Source organism: Desmodus rotundus, chromosome 3 (assembly GCF_022682495.2).
Source record: "Desmodus rotundus isolate HL8 chromosome 3, HLdesRot8A.1, whole genome shotgun sequence".
NCBI classification, from domain to species: domain Eukaryota; kingdom Metazoa; phylum Chordata; class Mammalia; order Chiroptera; family Phyllostomidae; genus Desmodus; species Desmodus rotundus.
The window spans coordinates 5,555,490-5,576,317 of record NC_071389.1 but is presented as its reverse complement, the minus strand read 5'-3'; the positions used below and the strand labels follow the sequence as shown (position 1 = coordinate 5,576,317).

Sequence of the window (20,828 nt, the reverse complement as noted above, 5' to 3'; positions counted from 1 at the left end):
GCCATATTTAAATATATTAACATACCATTGCAAAACAGGCAATATTAAACTATAGTGTTTAGAGACATATAGCTAAGTGAAAAAAGCATAAAGAAAAGTAAGAAGCCCTGGCTGGTGTGGCTCAGTGAATTGAGTGCTGGCCTGCGAACCAAAGGGTCACCAGTTTGATTCCCAGTCAGGGCACATGCCTGGGTTGCGGGCCAGGTCCCCAGTAGGGTGCACATGCCAGAGGCAACCACACATGAAATGGTAAATGGGAAATGGTAACTGGCAGAGAGCAGGAGGGGACTCTGGGGGCCTGTGACGCCATTTATCGGGCAGGTGATAATTACCTGAGAGGGCCGTGAAAGGTCGAGCTGTACACTTAGGACATGTGCACTTTGCTGAATGTATATTATGCTTCAATAAGAAATACAGTAGCTGGTGCTTTGGAAAAATATTAATAAAAAGAGAAAAGATGTAAGTAAATACAATTCATACTGAAAAAGAGAAAACTACGGCTGTGAATATAACAAAAAGGGATGTACGTTCAAGTTCTTTGTCTACAAGAACCATGAAGGAAAGTGAAATGTTCCTCAGAGCTCTCTATTGCCCCTAAGTACAGCCCACAGTAGAGAGCCCCAGGTTTAGATCGCTTTATGGGAGGTCTGTCAACGTGTCAAAGTGTGCGTGTTTCCTACCATCTGTAAATGGTTCCCGGCAAAGGGGAAAGATCAAATACCATCTCCTCCACCGGTGTCCACCCTAAACAAAACGAATCCCACTCACCTCCCTCCTCTCTTCTTTTTCACCGTAGCCTTTACCACCATCCATCACACCATCATTTTACCTGTTTGTGTAATACCTGTCTCCTTGCACTAGAAGGTTGATCCCATGACGATAGGATTTTTGTACCCATCACCTGGAACAACAGTGTTTGGCACATAGTGGGTCTTGATTAGTAGTTTTGGAATATCTATTCAATGAATTAAATGTCCTCAACAAATCTTACAAAACAAGTAGAATCTTTAATTCCAAAATTGGGTGAAAATGAAATGCAGAAAAAGAAAGTATGGGTTCATTTTACCTTTGCTCAGGAAAGCAAAAGGCCTAGACAAAGCATTAACAAGCTAAAACTAATAATGCAGGAATGCAAGAATGGCTTAAGATTTAAAAGGTTAAGAGGGTAATTCTCAGCAATAATACTCTAAGGATGAAAGTCACATGAATTGAAGAAAAAGCCCTTGGTAATTTAACATAGAGATTTAAAGAAAAATAAAATAATACTGTATAACTTGTTAAAGACTATCTCCCAGAAACCTACGAATGTCACATGACTAGAAAACCTTTTTATGTTCTGGCTGGTGTGGCCCAGTGGATTGAGCACCAGCCTGCAAACCGAAATGTCACCAGTTCAATTCCCAGTCAGGGCACATGCCTGGGTTGTGGGCCAGGTCCCCATTGGGGGGCATGTGAGAGAGGCAAACACACATTGATGTTTCTCTCTCTCTCTTCCTCCCTCCCTTCCCCTCTCTCTAAAAATAAATGAATAAGATCTTTTAAAACATGACTATGTTCATAGCTAAGACAATTTAGCATTTGTGAATAGAGGGACGATTTTCAAATTAATTTCTCTAATCTGGACCTCTTCCATAAACTCCCGTCTCAAATATCCAATTAACTATTTGAGAAGACCAGTTGGATGACTAAAATCACCTTCAAATTGAAGCGAGCAAATGAAGCAACTGAATCCCCCTAACCCCAAATTACTCTTCTTTCAGTCTCCCCAACTCAGTCAACGGGGAGTCATCTCAAACTGTTCAAGCCCAAACCTTTAGAGTTCCGTCGAATCCCTTTGTTTCACCTAGTCACCGGGCATGTCCTTTGGACTCTACCTTCACAGTATTTCCAGAATCGCCACACTTCACCCGCTCTGCAACCACGCACTGCCCGGGCCTAAGCTTCCCTCTGTCTTTGCTCCAGTGCTGCAGTGACTCCCAGCTGCTCTCCTCACCTCTGTGCCTGCACTCCGGCCCACCCTTCCAATCTGTTCTCTGGAGGCGACAGAACTGATAACGCGCAATGAATGCCAGGTGATGTCACTGTTCACGCCTTCCAATGGCAATGGCTCTTACTCGAGGTGAAAGTGTGGCCTGCACAGCGCCCACCCTGTGTAGCTGCCCCTTTCCACACCTCTCAGCCTCTCTGCCCCCTTCTCCTGCTGTTCACGGCCTCGCTCCAGTCCGGCACACTGGCCTCGTTGCTGCTCCTTGGACAGACCAGTAGGGCTGCTGCCGGTGCTTCTGCGTTTGCTGCTCCCACTGCCTGGGCCACTGTTCCCATGGGGCTTTGTGGGCCTCCCTCCATTACTTTCCCCAAGTGTAAATGTTACTCTTTAGAGAAACCTTCCTGACCCCCTCCCAGAAGAGTTTCTCGTACATTGCTGGTGAGAAAGTAAATGGTATAACAGCAGTGGAGGGTGACTTGGTAATACACAGCAACATTCAAATTTCATACACCCTTTGACCCTCCCATGCCACCGCCAGGAATTTCCCTTAACAACATGGTTGCACGTGTACAAAATGATGTGCGTACAAGGTTGTCTCTGCAGCTGTTCGAGGTGACCCAGACCCAGTCAGCCAGAGGGCTAGCAACAGGTGTCTGGTAACAACAGAATGTGAGGGCTGCTGGAAGGACGGATTCCCGGGCGCGTTTGATGTGGGAAAATCGAGGTGCGGAGCAGTCGGAACTGCTCTGTCTGTCAAAAAAGAAACTGGTAACAAGGACGGAGTTGGGGGGGGTTCAGGGGGTGGGAGTACAGGAAGCAGTCCTTCCGCTCAATATTCTTCGGTACTTCTTCTACTTTGAGTTATATGCACATATTTCCTAGTCAAAAGATTACATTAAAAATATATGTCCTGGCTGGTGTGGCTCAGTGGATTGAGCGCTGGCCTGCGAACCAAGGGGTTGCCGGTTCGATGCCCAGTCGGGACACATGCCTGGGTTGCAGGCCAGGTGCCCAGTAGGGGGCGCACGAGAGGCAACCACATATGGATGTTTCTCTCTGTCTCTTTCTCACTCCCTTCCCCCCTCTCTAAAAGTAAATGAATAAAATCTTTGAAAAAAAAATACATATATAAAGCTCGAAAACTGCACCTGTAGTTTTGAAACGAGAGGAGCCGGTCACTGCACAGCACCGAACCCACTCAGTGCCACTGAACCGCACACATTCAAACGGCTGGTCGTACGGTCTGTGAATTTTACCTCGAAAAATCCATAAATCTAAATATAGTTAGGTATGACAATACTAGAATTCAGAATTTCTATTTTTTAAAAAAAGGAGGTCACAACAAAGCTTTCAGAAAGATAACAGGTTGAGAGAAGATATTCCCAACACTTAAAACTGAGTAGGGAGTTAAGTTCTAGAAAATACCAGAGAATGCCTACAAAACAGCAAGAAGAGGGGCAGAAAAACAGACATGGATCGGCAGCTTACAGAGGGGAGGAATCTGTGTGGCTGCTGAACCAGGCCTCCCATCCATGTGTTGGTGTTAAAACGTGATGTTGCCGTTGCTCCCACTGAGAGGTTGGGTCGATGTTCCCTCCCCTTGAACCCAAGAAGGGCTGGGCCTGCAGCAGAAGTGACACCAGATGGCTTCTGAGGCTGCTAGGTCATAAAAGACCAGCTTCTGCCCAAACCTCTTGGGGTGCTAGCTCTTAGAACCTGGTCACCCCGCTGTAAGTGGAAGCCAAAAAGCCCCAGAGGGGTCATGTGTGGGTGCTCCAGCCAAGAGCCCCCACTGAGGTCCCAGCCAATAGCCAGATATAAGTGAGGAAGCCTTTGAACTGACTCCCGCCTCAGCCAGCATATCACTGCAACTACGTAACAGTCCGTGAGTGGCAACTGCCTGGTTGAGCTCAGTTCTCCCCAGAAGCGTGATAGCTGACAATAAAGTAATAGTTGCTGTGTTGCACCATTAAATTTGGGTGAGCTCTTTAGCAGCAGGATTGAGTTCCTGGAAGCGGCTGCGGTGGTAACCAAGCCGGAAACACGTGCTGGCTTTGGGAATGAATGGTGGGCAGAAGAGCGTTGAGGAGACTGTCAGTGAGGCCTAGGGACATCCAAGAGGCCTGAGGGAAAGTGAGTCGGGGCTACTGGAAGCTGCAGGAAAGGGCCGCGGTGGAAACTTGGGCAACACTGTGGTCTGTGGAACGGGGAGAAGAGGAGGCGTACCGAGTGACCTCCATGATCTGGGGGTCAGGAGATGTCAAGGCGGGTTGATGAATATGTCACCTGGCTTCTCATTGCCTATGGAAAAACAGCTTCTGGGCCGAGAACATGACTTCAAAAACCCTTTGTCAAGATCTTAGGATGATTTAAGGGTTTTGGAGGAAACCCGAAATAGAAAGGAGTTTATCTTGAAGAGGTTTGGGTTTGTAGTTTTTGTCTAATACAGTCAATCCCATGATATTCATAGAAAAGCCACAAAACTTTAAGAGAATTATTCTGAGGACAGTACCTCCAGCTAAAACAAAAAGGGACAGAGGCGGTAAAATGTGCAAACGGCGGGAGACAAGCTGGGAAGAATATTAGTTGCAATTCAGTCTTCTTATGGAAAAGGAAGATTCGGAGGCAGAAACCAAGAGCCTGGGGGCGGGGGAGGGGGGGCTGAGAGCTCCGTGAACAAGCCACAGGCCATAGGATTGATCCCCGAACAAGGAACTGGCAATGCGTGCCTGGCTGGATTTCAGAAATACTATGGTTCAGGGACTCCTGCGTTTTCCCTTTTCCAACTTCCGGAACAGGAGCGTCCAGTGTGCTTTTTCTATGCCTGCCCCACCATTTTACTGTAGTTGTGAAGTGTATGCATGTAGATAACTCCTATCTTTAGTTCATGGATCTTTAGATCCAGAGGAAAAGCACCCAAGGGACTGGACCCAAAGTCCCATCTGAGGAAACTCGCCTGCTCCTAAAACCTGATTTGGAGGTGAGACGCTGGACTTCAAGCTGGCGCCATAAACCGGGGAGTCTTTGGGGGAAGGGATGATGTATTTTGCACGTGGGAAGATTGTAAACTGCGCCCAAGAGTGTGGCAGACCGTATTTGGCCAGGTGGCCAGGACGACGATCTCCCATCTCAAATGCTCTTCTTACTGTGTGTTCCCAACGTTCTTCCCGTCATGAGGTGGGTTCTACATTCATTCCTCTCAAATCCCGGTGGGTTGGTGATAAGGTAGAAGTGACACCATGTGGCTTCCAAGCCTAGGTTGTAAAAGGCAACACAGCTTCTGTCTGGTCCTCTCAGATGCTTGCTCTCGGAACCTCCAGAATTGTGGGAGACACAATCACTGTTACCGTATCAAGGCACAGAATTTCGGGGTGACTGGGTTGCACAGCCGTAGATAACTGATACCACTGGGATGACGAATACACGGAGAGAATGCACTCAGCGCTCTTCCAGGTGCTGTGGCTACAGAACAGACTCAAGTCCCTGTCTTCGTGGGACCCACATCCTGGTGGGGGAACAGACAGGTAAACAGCAGACAGAGCATGTTACATAATGATAAACGCTAAGGAGAAAGGGAAGAAAAAGAAGAGCAACGAACAACGAAGGCGGGGGATGCACTGCAATTTTAAATAGGGTGGACAAGGAGGAACTCGGGGACATGATATTTGAGTAAAGCCCTAAAGGAAGGAAGGGAGTGAGTGATCCAGGCAGGTATCTGAGGGAAGAAAATTCCTTGTGGAGGGAGCAGCGAGTGGAAGGGCCCTAGCAGGGGTGGAGAGCAAGCCTGGCGAAGGGCGGTGGCTTCGTGGCTGGGGCCAGGGGAAGCTGTAGGTTATGAGGTCAGAGGTGAGGAGGTGGGCATATACTGCCTTCCGGGGGACCCCGAGGGCTCCTTTTATTCTGGGAGGATGAGGAAGCCATTGGAGGGTTTTGAGCACAAGTGACCTAACGATCTTAGGTAAGTTTTAAGAAGACCCTTCCAGCGCAGGTTCTGAGGGGAGGAACGGGGAGCTCAGCTCTGACGCTACTGCAGCAACCCAGGGGACTGCCTACACCGACTCTGACCAGGGACCCGGCGAGACATGGCTGAATTGGGGGGCACATTTTGCAGGCAGAGCTGAGAAATCTGTGGACAGATTGGACAGGATCAGAGGACAACAGGAGCCAAGGATGGCTCCAAAGTCTCCAAAGACCTGAGTGACGTGGAAGGATGGGTTGCCATTCATCGTGATGGAGAGATGCAGAGGGGCAGGCCTGGGGTCAAGTATACAGAACTGGCTTGGGTGTCTCATTCTGAGGGCCTGTTAGACATCTGAGACGCCCAGGGTCTGCAGTGCAGAAGACAGACCTGGCTTGGAGATATAAATTTAGGGGTCACCAATGAGTGGCTGGTAATGACCCAAGGTCCAAGCCCCTTCTTCGCTGCTCCTCTGTATCTCCTTGGGCATTCCGAACTTGGATCACTCTGGAATACTGCCGTATAGCAGGAGTGGCGGAGCCCAGATGGCCTGGATTCACGTGCCAGTTCCACTGCGCTACCTCCTTCACACAGCTGTTGAGGGTTACACAGATTAATACACAAGAGTGGTTCACACGTAGGTTGTGCTCCATAAATGCACACTGTCAACGCGGGGGGCTTCTTTAGCCCAATGCTAGCCGATACAATGTCAAGCTCAGGGGCCACTGCGGACGTTCCCTTCACTCCAACTCTGTAACCTAGTCACCTTAGCACCCAGCAAAAAGGCCGTGAAATTCACTATTTCATGAACAAACTCTTAAGTTACAAAATGTGAACAAAATAATGTGCTCAGCTATCCTTTTGAAAGATAGTTTATCAACTCCTTTTTAAAACCCACACAATAGAGTCAGAAAACAAGTGAGAACTTACCTTGATCATCTTTCTCTCAAGGGCTCTCTCTTCTGCTCCTCCTCCTAACGTGACCATCTTCCTTGTAGCCAAGATCCACTTAGATTTTTAAAAAAATCCTCACCTGAGGACATGTTCGCTAACCCCAAAGACAGAGGAAGCGAGAAAGAAACATCGACCTGTTGCCTCCCATACACACCCCAGCTGGGGATTGAACCCACAACTTTGTGGTGTACAGGATGACGACGCTTCAGCCAACGGAGCCACCCGGCCAGGGCACCAAGCTCTACTTTAAAAGTATTTGGAATTTATTTTAATGTCCCTAATTAATAGATGGAGGGCAACTGCAAGTTGCTATAAAACAGCAGCCCTGAGACTCTAAAAATGAAACTCCTAAACACCCTCCCCCTAAAGCGCAGGTGGCAAACACAAGGCCCCTCTACTTTGTTGTATCAGGCCTGGCACCTCATTTCTACCTGGCGGCAGCGCTGAGCCCTCACTTAACTGTTACAGAGTAGTCACATTTATACGGACCGAAAATGCCTTTCAGCCCCTTGAAGGCAACCACGAGGCTGATGTGGCCCCCGGTGAAGCTGAGTTTGACACCCCTGCCCTAGAGTGTACTGGGCAGAAGGTCTGTGAAGCCTGTGAATTCTGAATATTCGAAATGATGTGTGCACACGGGGAATAAAGCATCCGGTACACTCCCGGGGGATGAGTGGAGCAGGTGAATGTTACATGGTCTGTGCCTGTGAAGATTTAAAATCTGGTCGGAGAGAAGACAAACACCACACAGTCACGAGATGGGTTACAGAAACATAATCAGGCACTGAAGCCAGCTGGTAGGCATAAAATATTAAAAAGTAAACTAACAGAGTTATCTGCATGGGGAATCATGGGTGGGTTTCATTTTCTTTGACATTCTCTAACACTTCTGCTACAAGGAGTACACTATTTTTTTGAAGGAGAAAAAGTGATTTAGTCCAAACACGCTGAAGAGAAGGAGACAGGGCGGCTAAGGGCGTGGGCTGGGGGCCTGGACATCTGCTCTTCCACAAACGGGCCAGGCGACCTTGAGTAAGCCACCTAACTTCTCCATGCTCCACACCTTGGCCACTGAACATACAAACCTAACAGTACTGTCTTCTTGGGGGCGAAACCATCGGCATAAAAGGCCGTTGCACAGTGCCCGGTGCCCGGTAAATGCCATGGAAGTGCTCACCAGTATTATCCCAGGAGCTGGCAGACACGGTTCTATAAATTGCAGTGCCTGAGAAAATGCTTACGAAATGGCTTGTACTTCCATGAGAACTCTAAAGGTCAAGGGAAAGAGATTTTAGATAAGGGGGCAACTGGAGAAGGACAGAGATGGAAGGTGACAAAGCTCAACCCCCTCAGACGAGCCAACGGTGGCAAGAGAACCAAATGGAGCATCGAGATGGACACAAATCTGGAAGTTTTCTTTTGAAAACGGAAACTGCTAACCGGCTGCAGGAAAGATAATTCGCCACGGGCAAACCCCTCTGGCTCTTGCTGCTCACCCGCCCCTGTTTTCCACAAAAACAAGAGACGCAAAGAAGATGTCTTCTGAATGTGTATCACCATTTATTGTAGTTTGCATTAGGAATTGAACAGAGGACATTGTCTGTGGAGGGGGGAAAAAAGGAAAAGAAAAAAGTATGTTTTTGTAGACTTAATTTCTTCAAAACACTTTATGGTTTCAAATCCTTTTTTACCCCAAAGGAAATTCAAGAATTCAAGTATGTCAAGTAGGGAGCGGAAATACAAAAAGTCTTACGTTTCTGCGCGTGTGTGGGTGTGTTTGCCTGTGTGTTTTTACAAGCAGACGTACCTCACATTTCTTGCACCCCTTTTTTGCTTTGGTAAGGCCAAGCCCCAAAGGACACATCATACACAGGACCCCTGCCTTGAACTCACAGACTCAAGAGTTGAGGAATTCATGTACCCTCAGAGGATAACTGCAAAGGTTTGGAACCGCCACCGAACCTTAAGACCACCACCCTCCCTCCCCCGCCGGACCCGGTCACGAGCATCCCACAGGCGGAAACGCTCCCTAGGCTGCAGCTGGGCCTTCGGTTCCTAAGAGAAGGCTCATGATAAGGACCAGAGCAACAGGACTCCCTTCATTTTGCTTAGAGTAAAAAAAAAATCTTAAAGGGACATTTCAAAAGAAAAAAAATAACTGAAATTCAAATTCTGAAAATATCTTGCCTTTTTTATTAATCATGTCATCTAACACCAATTAAAAAAACAAATATGTGAATATGATATAAAAATACGACCCCAGGATTAACACTTTGTTGCAGGCACAGTTATCTCACAGAATATATGTTTGGAGGGCCAGGGAAAGGGGTTTACTTTTGTTTTTGCTTCTCATAAAAAAATCCACAGCAGTGCAAGTAGGGTCAGGAAGGGGGTGGGGGGATGATTCTTTAGCAGCAAAATGTCCAAGGTTCTCTAATCACAATCAAATCAATGGATATTGGATTTAGGAAGAAAAAAATGGAGGGGATGCGGCCCAGACCCATTCATTAGCGATCACTAAAACACCCCGTTGCAAAAGCCCCCAGTTGTGACATACGAAGGGCGTGTTTCATTATACAATCAATCATAAAGTGTGTCCCTCAAGCTTTTGACCGCGTCTGTCACTTAAATATATGTACAGGAATGGGGCTCCTCTTCTCATTCATGTCTGTCCAGGTGGCCACCGTGTGGTCGCTTTGGGGGGCTCTTGGTGTATTCGCCACGTCTGGCCTCCACGTGCGAAGGGCCTCCGCACCACCGAGGCGGCTTCTGCTCCCCTCGCTGGCCTTGGCTGCTTCCGGCAGAGGGCGGCAAGGGGGCGGTTTAATGATCACTGTTCTGTTTCTCTCTCATCCAGGCGTGAATCTGTTCTTTCAGCTCTGGCACTGAGGAAAGAAAAGGGAAGGATTAAAGCCTGGGACGGGGGCTCTTCCCCAGAGATGACGCCTGTCGTCTGCATAAACGGAAAGAAAAGGCCATTCATTCGCTAAGTGGAATGAAGACTGAAGAAGAAAGAAACTGGATGTGAGAAGGACTAGACTTCTAGAAAAAGAGCAAAGAATGTTTCGTGTTTTTTCCATTAAGTGTCATAAACTATGGAGTTTCTGGATTTGATAAGTGTCCCCTTTGAATCATTATCGATACTGGTGCCAACGGAGGCACCCCCCGCCAGCCGGCCCCATACCTGGTTCCAGCATGGCCTCGGTCAGCGTCTGCCGGTTGAAGGGGTCGGTGGGGGAGTTCAGCAAGTGCCGCAGGATGATGGAGCGGTCCATGATGGTGCCGGAGGGCAGCCGCACCGGGTCGGTCATCAGGGTGTCCATCAGAGGGTCTGCAGAGACAAGGCAAAGCTCACGCTCACCCAGTAATAGGACCTACAACTGAAATGCACAAGCCCAAGCCCCTCCTGTCAGTGAAAAATAAAACACACATCCACAGGAATGGCAATCACATGGCCCGGCGGGACCCCAAGTTCCGAGGGCAATCAGCATGCGAGCGCACGTGCCGCCTTGGGTGCGGGGGAAGGTGGCCTTCCTCGGCCACTGCTGGGAGGGGAGACTGGAGAAGAAAGGGTGGATCTGGCACGGTGGCAGCGAGGGTGGCGGGCTGGAACCCCTCATCTGGACTTCTCAGCGTTCTTGGAGAACGCCAACCCCCACTTGCAAAGGCCAGGCTGACCTTAGAATCTTCTCAGTTGTTACCTCGTTTGAAATCAGGCCAAGGACTTTTTCCCCCTCTTAATGTACAACATGAACTACAAGTAGCCAAATGTAATTTCAGACAGAGTCTCAAAAAGCAACCAAAGCACACCATTAAAAAGCTGAAAGCACAGAATGTTCCCTCTCTTCTTTTTAAAAGATTTTATTTATTTAATTTTAGAGAGAGGGTAAGGGAGGGGGAAAGAGGGTGAGAGAAATATTGATGTGAGAGAGAAACATCGACCAGTCGCCTCTTGTAGACGCCCCAACTGGGGACTGAATGGAGGCAGGTGCCCTGACCAGGGATCAACTGGTGATCCTTTGCTTTTTGGAAGGACGCCCAACCAAGTCACACCGGTCAGGGCATAACGTCCTCTTTTAATGTTACCTGTTTCCAGTTAACACCCGTCAAAGGATTCAGACTGAGAAAAGAGGCACTTGCCTCGGAACTCGTCCGGGGCGTCGCTGTAGTCGATCTCGGCGCGCGCGTTCTTGGCCACTATCTCCTCCACTTTCTCGGCGAGGAGTTTAAACTTCTCTATCGCTATGGTGGATTTGATGCCTGCCTTCCGCAGCTTCGAAATGACTTCTTCGAACAACTCTTTGCTGTAGGATCTCTGTGGGTGAGAAAAGACAATGTGAGATGTAAATATAGTTTAAGCGGAAAAAAGCAAGCTGCAGAAAATACCAAAAGTGTGATCTATTCATGTTTTTTCTAAAAGTCCTAAAATTCCAATGTATGTGTGTGTGTATAAGTGTGTATATATAAACACACACAAAGCCTGGGACAATACACAATAAACTGTACACGGTCATAACCTCTGGGGAGGGCGTCAGGACTGAGGCAAATGAATGAAATTTAAAAATGTTTGAATTATTTTTACAGCAAATATGTATTTCTTTTAAAACTTAAATATCAACAAGAAGGAAATCTAGCCTATTTCAGCCCTTGCAAGGCACTGTGCTCCAGCAGCATGAGAGGAGGTGGAAGTTTTGGCTCTTTCCCCAAAGGAAACATGAGAACCCCCCCTGGAGTTCATGATCAAACGCTCCCAAACCCTCCAGCTCTCTCGGTGAACACTAATGGCCAGGCGCTCTGTTGACAGGAGCAGACACGATTACACCTCTGAGGGCTCAGGGCATGGTCCAGGGGACACGAGCCCACCACAGACCCCGACAAACCTGGACTCGAATCCCGGCTCTACCAACTGCCTGCTGGGCGGTCTTAGGCAAACCCCTCAGTCTGCCAAGCCCAGTTTCCTCGGTGTAAAAGGCGCCTACTTCATAGCAATCACTGCCACTGCAAATTGCCAAAATGTACCCCAACTTGCACTGCAAAAACACTGGCCACTTGTCAGTGTAGTGACAATGATGCAAACAGAGGAAGAGAAAGATGACATGTGAGCCCCTAACCCGTGACCAGTCACTTCTACCTCAGAATTCGCACCGACACCTATACGCAAGGGTATGAGAGGATGTAACTTCACCTCGGCACTTCATTCTCTGAGACCTGCACTCAAAGTCCTCAGTCTCTCTTTAACACCAGTCTCTGAAGAGGTGCACACGGCCACACCCCTTATTAAGTCCCTGCAACTGAGGGGGGAAGGGAGGGAAGGGCAAAGGGCTGGCCCGGCGCCAACCCTACAAGCCACCTTCTACTACCTGGGGAAGTTCGGAGAGCCGCTATGGTAGTTTCCTGGAACTACATTACCACGTAATTCACCCAACATTTTATCTGGCGCCTACTTCAATGAGCCACAGTCCCACCCCTTTGGCCCAGGGATTATATGAGGATCTGAAAGGGCAAATCCAAAACATTTCATACAGGGAATGACTGCAGCATGGGTGCTGCTGTAGACTCTGCTGAGGCCACTTCACCTTGAACTTCTGTGCGCTCCAATAATTAAAATAACTTGTACAAGAAGAAACGGCACTCTGGTCAAACTGCATTTTACAGCCTGCAGGCCCCCTTGGACCAGCCTGGTTTCTACTCCGGGCTTCACTGCCGGCCCAGCCAGCGTCTTCCGTCACCCACAGGCACGTTCTCTTCCCTCCCTGCCAGCGGGACAGGGAGGGGAAAAGAAAGCACAAACAATCCAATTTGAAAAACTGGTGAAGGACCTGAACAGACACTTCCCCAAAGAAGGTATACAAATGGCCGACACACAGATGAAAAGGTTCCAACAGTACTTGCCTTTAGGGAAATGCAAATGAAAACCACAGTGAAATACCACCTCGCTCCCACTAGAGTGCCTATTTAAAAACGAAACAAAATAGCAAGCACTGCTGGGAACGCGGAGAAATGGAATTTGGAACCCTTATACCAGCGGTCCCCGATCTTTTTGGCGACAGGGGTTGGTTTTGTGGAAGACAATTTTTCCAAGGACCCGGGGGTAGTGTATGGGGTGGGGGGAGATGGTTTCAGGATGATTCAAGCGCATCACATTTATTGCGCACTTTATTTCTATTATTATTACATTATAACGTATAGTGAAATAATCATACAACTCACCACATGCTAGGGTTAGCATGTGGGCTTACAAAAACTGTGACTGAGACAGGTACAGTGTGGGAACGAGGCGGGGATGGAAGTGGTAAATGAAATAATGGGCGGGCCGTGCGTGGACTAAAATAGGTGTCGGACTCTGACTTAAAGCCTGCCACCAGAAGCAGCTTAACTGTCACCTGCCACTCACTGGTAGGGTTTCGATGAGTTTGCAAACAACTGATTCATTATGGTCTCTGTGCAGTGAAACCTCTCTGCAAATGATCATCTGTATTTGCAGCCCTCCCCAGCGCTAGCATCGCTGCCTCAGCTCCACCTCAGACCCTCAGGCATCAGGTTCTCTTAGGAGTGCGCAACCTAGGTCCCTCACATGCGCAGTTCACAGTAGGGTTTGCGCTCCTACAGACTCGAACGCCCTGCTGATCTGCCGGCGGACAGGAGGCAGAGCTCAGGCAGTGATGGGAAGCGGCAGTAAATACAGATGAAGTTTCCCTGGATCCCCGCCCACTGCTCACCTCCTGCTGTAAGGCCCAGTTCCAAACAGGCCACGGACGGATACAGGTCCACTTCGTGGTGTGGGGGTTGGGCATTCCTGCCTTACACGTTACCAGTGGGACTGTGAAGTGGTGCGGCCACTGTGGAGCACAGTTTGCAGCTCCTCACAAGGTTAACACAGAACCACCACGTGACTCAGCGGTTCTCCTCCCCAGTGCACACCCAGGGTACAGCAGAACCGAAAATGGGTGTTCACATACGTACTCTTCACGAGCGTTCACAGGAGCCCCATTTGCAATGGCCGAAGGATGGAAACAAGCCAAACGTCCATCCACGGTGCATGGATAAACAAGCAATTTCCACCCCGGCAATGAATGCGACTCAGACACAGAAGGGAAGGACATGCTGAAACACACGCGACCATGTGGACGAACCTCAGAAACGTTATGCGAAGTGAAAAAAATCGGACACAAAAGGCAACATAACTTGTGATTCCGTTTATATGAAATATCCAGAACAGGTGAGCAGGTACATCCAAAAATAGGTGAAATAAAGACAGAAAGACTGGGGCCGGGTGAAGGCGGAACGGACAGTGACTGCTCAGCGGCTGTAGCATTTCCTCTTGTTGGTGATAAAAAGTGTGGAACTAGACAAGAGTGATGGTTGTGAACATACCAAATGCCACCAAACCGTAGACTTAAAAAAAAAAACGTTTTATTTATTTATTTTTAGAGAGAGGGGAAGGGAGAGAGAAAGAGAGGGAGAGAAACATCAATGTGTGGTTGCCTCTCATGTGGCCCCTTCTGGGGACCTGGCCCGCAACCCAGGCATGTGCCCTGACTGGGAATTGAACTGGCGACTCTTTGGTTTGCAGGCCGGCACTCAATCCTCTGAGCCACAGCAGCCAGGGCCAACTGTACACTTTAAAATGGTTAACTTTATGTTATGTGGATTCGGAAGGGCTCTTTCCTGTTTAGTTTGAAAGAGCACGTGATGTTAGCGGCTCCAGGAACCTCGGAGCACAGCCCATTCGTGGAATGGGGTCTGCCTGTAAAGGCACAGCCCCGCGTGGTCCCCGACGTGGCTGGCCGAGTCACCCTGAGACCTCCCTACCCTGGGCTCTCTCCTCAGGTTCAGGAGTGGAAAGCTCCATGGCTCTCTGGGCTGGCACCTTCTGTCCCCTCTTCGGGACACTTGCTTTCAGCCTCTCTGGGGAGCAGGGGGAGAAGTCTCTCGGCTTCTTCCTTGAACAGCTGCCATTTTTGTCCTTTGTCTTCCCAGGAAAACAAGACACACCAGACCAAGCCAAAGCAAACAAGACCAGTGCCCCCAAAGGAGAAAATGAGCTTCTACTCTCTGTTTTCTGGAGCTTTCTAGCCTTCCATCCTTCTCTTTCCACTCCTAAAGTCCTCTTCCAAAACAATCACGTCATCCTGGCCTGATCAGCTTACAGCCTACAGCCTCGGCAGGACAAACAGCGCACTGTCACAGGGGCAGGCTCCACCTGCTGCTCCCTCCTCCCCAGAGTCGCTGGCACCGCGTGTGTCTGCTTCATGGGTGCGGAAGAGCAGGCTCCGCAGATGCCTGTGAAGACTGGGGTCACAGCAGAAACCGCCGTCTCTGACGCAAGCCCGGTGCGCCATCTGCAGGGGGCACCAGGCTGTGTGGACGTCTGGTTGGTCACTGAGGAAAGGCAGCTGGCAGTGCTCCTTTGTCACCCGCTTGGTTGTCACCATCTCACATAGGGGGTGCTGTGTTCGCTCACACTGCAGACTGTGTTACATTAACGACTTGTGAAGGGAGACAGACCAGGAGAAGCGGGGGCGCGCTAAGCAATTTCCAAGGCTCTCACAACAAAACCAGGAGAGTCCCTGGGGACTCTGCACAGCCCCACCTCTGGCTAGAGCCCAGGTCCAGCTGCCTGCTGCCCGAAAGACGACCCTGCCTTGACCAGGGAGCGTTTCCTTCTCCTGCCCCTCACCACAGGCTACCACTTCTCTTCCAGCTACATAGGTGCAGTCTTACACAGTGTGGGCTGGACAAACCCTTCAGCACCCCCCACAAATAACTGCGAACCCTAACCCTGGCCTTCACCACGACTTCCGATGGAAAAACTGCCTCAGACGTGTGTTTTTTTACTGCAGGCACTTTGTCAAGGTCACATCTGTTGCTTATGATCAAAAGTTCCCACATTCCCCCTATTGGAACCTTTGGATGAAGTATGGGTGAAGAACCTTCTAGAACATCTACCGACGGTCAACCTGAGATGTAATACCTGGACAAAAGTGTGGACAAAGAGGGAGAAACAGAAGCCAGCGCAGAACTGTGGGGCACTTTACGTGGAGTGAGGTCAGGCTGGGGGGGGGCGGCTCAGGGCCAGGCGCCAGACACGAACCTGCCTCTATCCCACCCTAACTTCACACAAGCTATTTAATCTCTCTGTGCCCCATTTAAAACGAGGACTCTAACTGAACCTGTATCTCGGGACTCTGTGAGGATTAAATGAGTGAAGACGTGAAAAGTGGTCAAAACTTGGTGTTCAGTTAACAAACAGCAGCTACTTCATGTTCAAGTCCCGCCCGACAGAAGAACACAAAGGGAGGGGAATCGAGGAGATCACCACACGTCCGCAAGTGAGACTGGATGGACGGCCTGGGCTGAACTGGTGGCTGTGACAACGAGCACACAAATGGCCATGACCGCGGGGACACAGGGGGAAGGGGAGGGGAGAATGGCGAGACAGTCGTCTGAGGTCTGAGACCAGGAAGACCACAAAAACAATGGCAGATCTAAAGCCAGGGACTTGGGAAGAAGACGTGGGTTCCCTGAGCAAGCGGGGCTCTCAGCAAGATCCTGAGCTGCGAACTCAACTGGAGCTGGACCCCGGAGCCGAATCTTGTCGTCACGCCCAAAGGAAAACAGCGTTTCATCTCCATTTAAGCAGACAAGTTCCCCTGGCCACTGTGGTCAAGATTTCCATTTACGGTACTAAAATTCCCCAACTATATTTTGAAAAGTGCCCTTGATTTCAAGTGAGAAAAACTCAGGAACAGATGGCTACACGATTGCACAGTCCTGCCCAGGAAACCAGAGCAGCCAGCTCTGGTCGCCCAGGGCGGCAGCCCGAACCCCGACTCCCTCCGAAACGTGGCTCCCTCGGCACTGACCTGGTCGTCAGCAATGGCTTTAGCAAACCGCGCACAGTCCAGCTGCAGGTAAATATCTGTCAGTTGGTCCAACAGCTTCTTTGGTTCAAAGCCGTATTTCTCCGGGTTTTCAACTTTCAGGTCACGGCACTTGGGACCACAGAGTTGCTGAAGATTAAAGTTCAGCATTGCAGCCAATCGGGGTCCAAGTTCCTAGGAAATCACAGGATAATAGGACAATTCATGCTGTTGAGACAAGTGACAAGGACCCAAACTCCCATTACAGTGGAGGAAAAGGAGTCTGCGGGGTAAATCTTCAAAGGGTTTTTTGTACGTGCCGTGTGTACCATAAGCTGAAGAAAAACGTTACATTCCAAAATTCCTTTACTCCCCATTTCTAATCCAATAATTCTAATACTTAATAGAATGCTGCAGATTGATGGAATATTTATTAGTACCAAGAAAAGGCAACCTTTTCTATAAAGTCACGCTTTTAATTATAAAAACAAGGATCACTCTAAACTTGAAAGAAACAGGTAAAAGGGAAAATTATTCATAAATTCCATAACACAAGTCACAAAAGTTTTTGAGTACGCCCTTGCAGCCATCACTGTATGCATTACTTTTGTATAAATCTCAAAAGTCCCTGCCAGTTCAGACAGTGTACCATACAATTTAGGTCTGAATGATTTTAAATCTGGCCAGTGAGACAAAGCAAACCTAAACGAAGCAGCTAGGAAGCGACGGCAGTGTGAGAGCCCCACAGACGGCAGGCTCTAAGCAAACCTGAGAAGGGAAGACCTGCCTCGGAGAGCATCGGAGGAAGCACTGGCCATGGAAAGCAGCTGGGAAGGCTTCCCTTTCGTTACAGGGTTTTCATTAAACTTAAGTACTGGGTTTATACAAAAGTCAACCTCCACTCAGCTTTTCAGGAACCTACTTTTGCACAAAGCACTCCTGTGTTTAATTAGGAATTCGTGGCATAAAGGAGTGGTGAGAAGAGGGCCGAGCTGGTAATCTGTTTTCCTTTTGAAGCGGGAGAGTTTGGTGGAGCGAAGGAAAAGAACATGGCAAGGCCGGCACGGCAAAGGCTGGGGCGGGAGACAACGGCCCTGGCATGTAGTCCACTCCCTCTATGCACAGGCCTTGGAAAAAAATTACTTTCCATCAACATGGAAAGATTAGACTTAGCTTTCAATAATTTCCCTTAAACAATGAAGAGTTCAGAGCTGCATATGGGCTTCATAATTAGTCTTAAAATAGTTTTTACATTTCCTACCTTCTGACAATCAGACGGCGCTGCCCTCGGGGTCTGGAACGGGAACTCTCAAGTGGTCAGAGCAGCGACCGGCAAACGCCTCGCAGCAGGCCTGAGCCGGCCCGATGCCTGTTCCTATGAAGTGCAGCCACGTGCACTGCGTGAGTGCTGTCTGCGCCTGCTTGGGCACGGCAAGGTCTCCGAGGCGAGAACACCGTGTGGCCCACAAGCTGACCTGGTTACTGCCTGGCCTTTACAGGCAGAGTTTAAAGAACGTCGATGTGCAGCCCTCTGAGGGAGGCGAGTGTTTGGACTCTCACATTCAAATAGCTGCAGGGTCCAGAGGCTCTCGCTTGCACGGAATGAATTTATGAAGAGACGCGCAGTGGAAGGGGGAGAGAGGAGAGAGGAGGAGCCTCCTCTCTCCAGTGGCACACAGGCCAGGGTGTGGCGGTAATACAGCAGGAGAGAGTGAATACGGAAACTGGAGGGAACATGCATAGGGTGCAATTACACTCCATTGTAAACTTGTCTCCGCTCAGGCAATTAATGACCAAATCTCAGTCCCTTTCCTCGCTTTCCCCACTGCCTTCATCCTGGCCATGCCCTAAAGCTTCTACACTGTGTGTGGGGAGGGGCAGGCAGGGCTCAGCTGCAGCACAGCAGAGATCCTCAGTTCTATCACTCAGCTTCAATTTCAGAAACGGGACCCAGGTTTTATGAATCACGTCAAGGCCAAACTTTCTGACAACCTTTGATCTATCATAAACCCTAATTATGGCTCTCGTTAACCTTTGGCTTGATGAGTGTAACAAAGCTACATCTAAGAGAAACAAAGATCATATATACCATCAATTATTTCTGCTTAATGTTCTATATTTTCCAATTGATGTTACCTTACTCTTCCTATAAATAAAATGCAGGAATCAATAATGATAAAAATATGTCATGGCTTCAACATTAACATCCAGAGTGCTGTCTAAGCAGAGAGTGAATTAAGCTAACTTGGAAGCGACCACTTGCAGATTTCAGCCTGTCCAGTGCAGTAGCCGTGAGCCTAACTGGAAGCAAAATCAGTAATAAAACTTCACTGACCAGTGACTGTGACGCTGAAATGTCCAAGATTTCAACAACTCTATTTAGTTACAGTGATAGAATCTGGATGTGGAACCCAACAGACAAAACCAACACCCCGAAGTGTCTACTCACCGGGCGGAGGAATGGCTTCTGGACCTGCTTTGTGAGGATATGGAACATGTCCACGGTTTCGGTGGCCAGGGCAAGATAGGAGCGCGAAACACGCTCGTCCTGAGCCAGCTGGGACTGACGGGCCTGCTGCTGCTCCTAGGAAAATCGAGCAGATGCCAAACAAATCTCAGTGCTACTCATCAGCTCGCCAACATGCCCAGTGTGACGGAAAAATACAGTCAGCTTGCAAGCGGAAAAGTGGATAACAAAGCCAACCTACTTAGGGAAGGACAGAGCAACCCGTAGCAGCAAATTCTCCACATCACTGAAGTTTGTTCCTTTTGGCATCAGAACTCTTTAGGACTTTGATAAGGTGACCCTGGCACAGAACTTGACTTACATGAGGCTTAGTTTGCTCTGTGATAAAAGAAGTCACTATCAACTTCTACGCAGGATGAAGTAAGTGAATCTTATGTCGTGTCTGGTACTCGGCAGAGAAACAAGATAACAAGGTGTATTTGACTCATGGGTAAAGGAAGGGGGAACACTGACGGCTCCGAGATGGATCCAATACAGAAACACCAGAAGAGAGAGTCTTACACTTTGGGTGGGGAGGTGGAGTGGCTAGAAGTGCTGAAGTGTGAGCGAGCGCCCCTGGGGGGGGGTGCCCTCTGAGGGCCTGCTCAGTGGAGATGCTGCACCACAGCTGGGGGACCTGTCCACCGCCCCTTGGTCAAGGCCGAGCCCGGGGAGACATGAGAACAGCAAGGTGGGAAGCGCCTCGGGTTATCAGTGCACGTGGTCTAGTCCTTCTGCAGGCCAGCCCTTCCTCTGGGCACTGCAGACAGAGAAGAGGGCACGGCCCACAAGGCTCCTGCCCTTACTGGGCTTAGTGAGGCAACGCACAATGAGCAGACACACCCCCAAACAGGTGTGCAGGTCTGATAGCAATGAAAACACAGAACAGGTGAGGGAGAGGAGCGTGTTGGGGTCAGAACACGCTATTCCTGAAAGGGTGGTCTGGGAAGGCCTCTCCCTGGGGAGGTGACATTTAAGTGGATATGTGAAGGAAGTGAGTCAGCAAAAACCTAGGGGAAGAGGCGCCAGGAGGAGGGAACAGCAAGCACAAAGGCTTGGCAGCGAAGAGCCAGGAGTGTGGCTGGGTGCTGAGTGATGGGGAAGGCAGCGGGCCGGGTTCCACTATGCCCTCATGGCCACTCTCTAAATCAGGACTTGATGGATGAGAAGGGGAGCCTGGGGGGGCTCTGAGAGCAGTGGGGACAATGAACAGGCCGAGATTTTACCACCACCACCTGGTATGTAGGGAGATAGGCCAGGGTGGTGGCTGAGAGACCAGAGAGGGGGCAACTACAGTAATCCAGACCAGAGGTGGTAGTGGCTGGGACGTGGGGGAAGAGGCCAGATATGGATGTACTTTAGGATAGAGCCCAGAGGTTCTGCGAAGAGGGAGAGGAATCAAGGAAGACACCAAAGTGCTGAGCCCTGGTGCTGGAGGACAGCACCAGGGCTCAGTCCTGGGCATGTGAAGTGCGAGGTGCCTATCACCCAGCAGAGAGGCATATCAGGAGCTGGTTATCAAGTCAGGAGAGAGCTGAGCTGGAGAGACACATTCTGAGT

The 20,828-nt window shown here is 49.4% G+C and overlaps 1 protein-coding gene across 2 annotated transcripts in view; it reads right to left on the bottom strand.

Annotated features, from left to right (window-relative positions):
• Positions 1-8,437: 8,437 nt before the first annotated feature.
• The window catches only part of UBE4B (ubiquitination factor E4B), a 98,477-nt gene continuing 86,086 nt past the window's right edge, over positions 8,438-20,828 (bottom strand). For both annotated transcript variants that reach the window (XM_053919946.2, XM_024554209.4), the window contains 5 exons: positions 19,212-19,346; positions 16,766-16,957; positions 11,040-11,214; positions 10,084-10,230; positions 8,438-9,784 (listed from right to left, as the gene is read on the bottom strand). In XM_053919946.2, the coding sequence (XP_053775921.1) occupies positions 9,723-9,784; positions 10,084-10,230; positions 11,040-11,214; positions 16,766-16,957; positions 19,212-19,346 (711 nt within the window). In that variant the 3' untranslated portion in view covers positions 8,438-9,722. The remainder of the gene's footprint in view (positions 9,785-10,083; positions 10,231-11,039; positions 11,215-16,765; positions 16,958-19,211; positions 19,347-20,828) is intronic.